The sequence below is a fragment of the Argiope bruennichi genome, chromosome 4, assembly GCF_947563725.1.
Source record: "Argiope bruennichi chromosome 4, qqArgBrue1.1, whole genome shotgun sequence".
Taxonomy (NCBI): Eukaryota; Metazoa; Arthropoda; class Arachnida; order Araneae; family Araneidae; genus Argiope; species Argiope bruennichi.
The window spans coordinates 131,346,324-131,350,873 of NC_079154.1; the positions used below are offsets into that span (position 1 = coordinate 131,346,324).

Sequence of the window (4,550 nt, forward strand, 5' to 3'; positions counted from 1 at the left end):
CTTCAATACAGGGAAAGAAAGATCTTTATAGATTCCGTTTGCAGCCTTCACCTTCTTCCAAAGCAATTTGCTAAAAATAGAGGATGTAATTGACGAGATGAAGCGAATCCATGATTCCCTTTGACACTGTCGGCGAATCCGCCGTGCATTGGCTCTGGCACATTTAAAAGCAATAAGATTCTCTGTTGAAGGGTACCTTCGAAAAATGTTCCATCTTTTCTTTTGTTCTTTGTGGCTGTCACGGCAAGCCTCATTCCACCACGGGCGACGAAATTTTCGTAAACGTGGGGAACATTTGGGGATGGTGTTATTAGCAGCAAATATAATGCAATCAATAACATTTTGCGTTGCCTCCGTAATATCGGAAGTATTAACCATAGTTTCGGTAATTTCTGCCAGCTGTGTGAAAGTAGCCCAATCTGCCCGCTGGAATAGGAAACGTGGCGGATGTAAGGTCGCACCACTTCTATCAGCCTGTGAGATTATTAAAGGGTAGTGATCACTGTTGTAGAGATCTTCACTGACAGCAAAGTTCAATAATGGCAGTAAGTCAGGAGAGCATATTGCCAAGTCAATACTGTGGAAGCTGCGTGTGGGCGCATAAAAGTATGTCTTCTCGTCATTATTGAGCAGACAGAGACAGTTATTAGTAATAAACTGTTCGATCTGTCGCCCACGAGAATTTGTACTATTCGAACCCCACATAGAACTATGAGCATTGAAATCTATTATCAGTAAAGGGGACGGAAGCTGGTCGATCAAATTGTTAAGTGCCTGTTGGCTAATGACATCATGAGGTGGCAAATAGATGCAGCAGACTGTAACCAGTGTTCGGACGTGAACTTGAACTGCTACTGCCTGCAAAGGAGTATGTAGAGTAAGAGGTGTGCTCGAGTATTGATTTGAGGTCAAAATACAGACACCACCAGAACTATGCCCTATAGTGCCTGCATCTTTCCGAACACAATTGTAGCCACGTAATTTTAATGGAATATTAGGTGTAAGGAAAGTTTCCTGAAGACCAAAACAAACTGGATGAAAGGTGTTAATAATGGCCTTAATGTCATGAAGTTTGGAGCGGATGCCGCGACAATTCCAAGAAAGGAAGGTACCCATTAAGAGATATGAGTCGCTGAAGAATTATTAGGCGCAACGACAGGAGTTGCAGAAACTTCGCAACTCATTTCAAATTCAGATTCATCTCCCGAATGATGGAGTTTGAGGTCGGGACAATTTGGTATGCCACCAAAAATAGACGTCAAGTCTTTATGGGCTATACCTTGACTTGCAAGTCCCAAAGCTACTGAATTTTTAGTAGCCGATTTCTTAAATTTTGTAGAGAGATTAGTTTTCGAGACACCACGTTTTGCAAGCTTAAGTTTCAGTGATTTTTCTGATTTTGATGGTTTTCGCTTAATTGTTTCTGACTTCTCAGTATCATGATTATTAACAATGGATTTATCACTATCGGAATCAGATGAAGGTTTAAGGGATGGTAAAGGATTCTTACTTTTAGTGCAATTTTGACATGCACAGTTTTTACAAAAAATTTTCCGGACAACAGAGGCGTAGCTAATGCCAGGTGAGGGTGTTTGAGAAAGAACTTTCTTTCGGGCTTCTGGGTATGATAATTCTTTAATTTTAACAGCGGTTATTTCTTTTTCTAGTTGCCATCGTGGGCACGAGCGGGAGAAGGACGTATGATTACCTTTGCAATTCACGCACTTTTCCTGTGCGGAACACTCCTGGCTCTCATGTCCTCGCTCAGCACATCGGGCACAAGTTATGGTGCCTCGGCAATTTGCTTTCGAGTGCCCAAAGCGTTGACAGTTAAAGCATCTCAAGGGGTTCGGTATATAGGGTCTAACTGGACGCTTAATATACCCTACATATATAGACTCAGGTAATTTAGGTGACATAAATGTGAGAATGTGATGCTTCGTTTCGATTGTTTCTCCATCTCGCCTAATCGTAATTCGGCGGACATGGGTAACACCTTGGGATTTTAATTCCTTAGCGATTAAATCTACTGGGAGATTTAATATCTCACCACACGTTATGACACCTTTTGAAGTGTTTAATAATATGTGAGGGGTTACACGAACCGGTATAGTTGCCAAAGCTTTTATTTTTTGTAATTGCTGAGCTTGCATACGTGAGTTGACCTCTATTAGCAAGTCGCCTGAACGTATCTTGCGGATAGAATTTGGTTCACCAATTGTGGCACTGATGGCCTTTTGTACCAAAAACGGAGAAACTGTTTGGAAAGTCTCGTCTTTTTCAGATATGCGCTTCACAATGTAATAACGATCAAAATGGTTATCGACATTAAAGGTTTGGGGAATACGTTGCCCACTAAAGGGACCCTTCTTGGGAGGAGCCATACGACATTGAGAAAGATTCAGGCCCGACGGCACCGCCCACCACGGAGCCCAACAAGGGAAGGCAGCCACCGGCTCTGGCCATTCCCAGCCTCGGCACTTACCTTGGTGCTAATCGAAACCCTATACGCTGGGAGCTACCCCCGGGGACAGTGACCACCCTTAACGCCAAGCCCAAGGAGTTGCCCCTTCGCTTGACCCCTAGCAGACTAGTCACTGAGGTGACTAGGTACCAGCCGATTGATACACCGGGGACCACAGTGCACCACCCGTCTTTCAAATGGGTCGCCACGCACGGCAAACACGTGGGGGTATTTGCTGTCCATGAGAAGCAGGAAGCAAACAGAGCGGCGACAGCTTCTCATGGAGAGCTCCCTCGCCTGCCGTCGAGGGAAGGAAAAAACAGAAGAAAGCAGAAAACGTAGGGGAGTTTGAACATAAAGGGAGTAAAGATCCCTGGGTACCTCGGGATTGGGACACCCGTACTCACCTATAGTAGGCGAGCCCCTGAGGGGGGCCAAATCAAGAGTATGAAAGGTACGTGTGGGTTCATGGAAATATGTTTTCTCGCTATTATTTAGCAGACAGAGACAGTTATTGTTAATAAACGTTCGATCTGTCTACCACGAGTATTCGTCTTTTCCGAACCCTACAAATGACTATGCCCATTAAAATCACCAAGCATTAAAAAAGGCGTCGGAAGTTGGTCAACCAAATTATCAAGATCCTGCTGACTTACATTGTCATGTGGTGGCAAGTAAAAACAACATATTGTAATCAGAGATTTAACATTGATTTGAACAGCCACAGCCTGCAAGGAAGTGCGTAGTGGAAGTGGTGAGCTTGGATATAGATTTGAAGTCAAGATGCAGACTCCACCTGAAGTCGATGCGTCAGTTACAACGTCTTGACGAACACTATTATAACCACGTATTTTGAAAGGAATATCCGATTTCAAGAAAGTTTCTGGAAAGGCGAAACAAAAGGGATGAAATTTGTTAATGAGAGATTTAATGTCCACAATTTTAGAGCGAATGCCGCGACAATTCCATGAAAGAAATGTACCCATTAAAAGTAATTTGAGGTGAAAAAGATTTTGAGACGGAAACATTAGGAGTTGGAGAAACTTCGCAACTCATTTTAAGATCTTCATTCTCCTCCTCCGAGGGATGCAAGTTAATTACACATCAGAACTTTTTGGAGTGCCACCGAACAAAGAAGGTAAATCTTTGTGTATGAGGCCTTTCTCCGAAATACCCAGGGCTAAAGATTGCTTTTTTGATTGTTTTTTGAACGTCTTTGCTAAATCTTTGAGAGGAAAACCGTGCTTAGAAATTTTAAGCTTTAAAGACTTTTCAGCTTTAGAAGGCTCCTTGCGTTGAGCTTTAACTGTTTCCGAATTGACCGTATCAGAAGTATCTGTGTCAAAGGCAGAAGGAAAATCATTTACTTCATATTGCGTACTTTGGCTAACAAGGATTTTCTTCACTGCCGAAGCGTAAGTGTTACCAGACGTCGTTGTCCGAGCTTTGACAATCCGTCGGGCTTCGGGATAAGACATCTGTTCCTAGAATTTAACTTCAATGACCTCTTACCCCTCAGGGGCTCACTTTCTTCAGGTGAGTACGGGTGTCCCAATCCCGAGGTACCCAAGGATCTATACTCCCTTTATGTTTATACTCCTCTTTGCCTTCTGCTTTCTGCTTTGTTTTTTCTTTCCCTCGACGGCAAGCGAGGGAGCTCTCCATGAGAAGCTGTCGCCGCTCTGTTTGCTTCTTGCTTCTCATGGACAGCCAGAACCCCACGTGTTGGCCGTGCGTGGCGACCCATTTGAAAGACGGGTGGTGTACTGTGGTCCCCTGTGCATCAATCGGCTGGTCGCTAACCACCTAAGTGGTTAGTTTGCTAGGGATCAAGCAAAGGGGTTACTCCTTGGGCTTGGCGTTAAGGGTGGTCACTGTCCCCGGGGGTAACTCCGAGCGTATAGGTTCCGGCTAGCACCAAGGTAAGCGCCGAGGCTGGGAATGGCCAGAGCCGGTGGCTGCCTTCCCTTGTTGGGCTCCGTGGTGGGCGGTGCCGTCGGGCCCGAATCTTATATCATATCGTATGGGCTCCTCCAAACGTGGTCCCTTCAATGGGCGTAAAAATGTTCCTAAATTTACTACAAAC

General features: G+C 44.5%; 1 protein-coding gene across 1 annotated transcript; it reads right to left on the reverse strand.

The window, feature by feature from the left end:
* Positions 1-1,115: 1,115 nt before the first annotated feature.
* LOC129966460 (uncharacterized) lies at positions 1,116-2,384 on the reverse strand. Its single transcript, XM_056080885.1, has one exon. The coding sequence runs from the start codon at positions 2,382-2,384 to the stop codon at positions 1,116-1,118; it is 1,269 nt and encodes a 422-aa protein (XP_055936860.1).
* Between the last annotated feature and the right edge of the window lie 2,166 nt (positions 2,385-4,550).

Bases quoted from the DNA above. Each gene is read 5' to 3' on its own strand.
- LOC129966460 (XM_056080885.1), bottom strand. From the start codon at position 2,384: ATGGCTCCTCCCAAGAAGGGTCCCTTTAGTGGGCAACGTATTCCCCAA.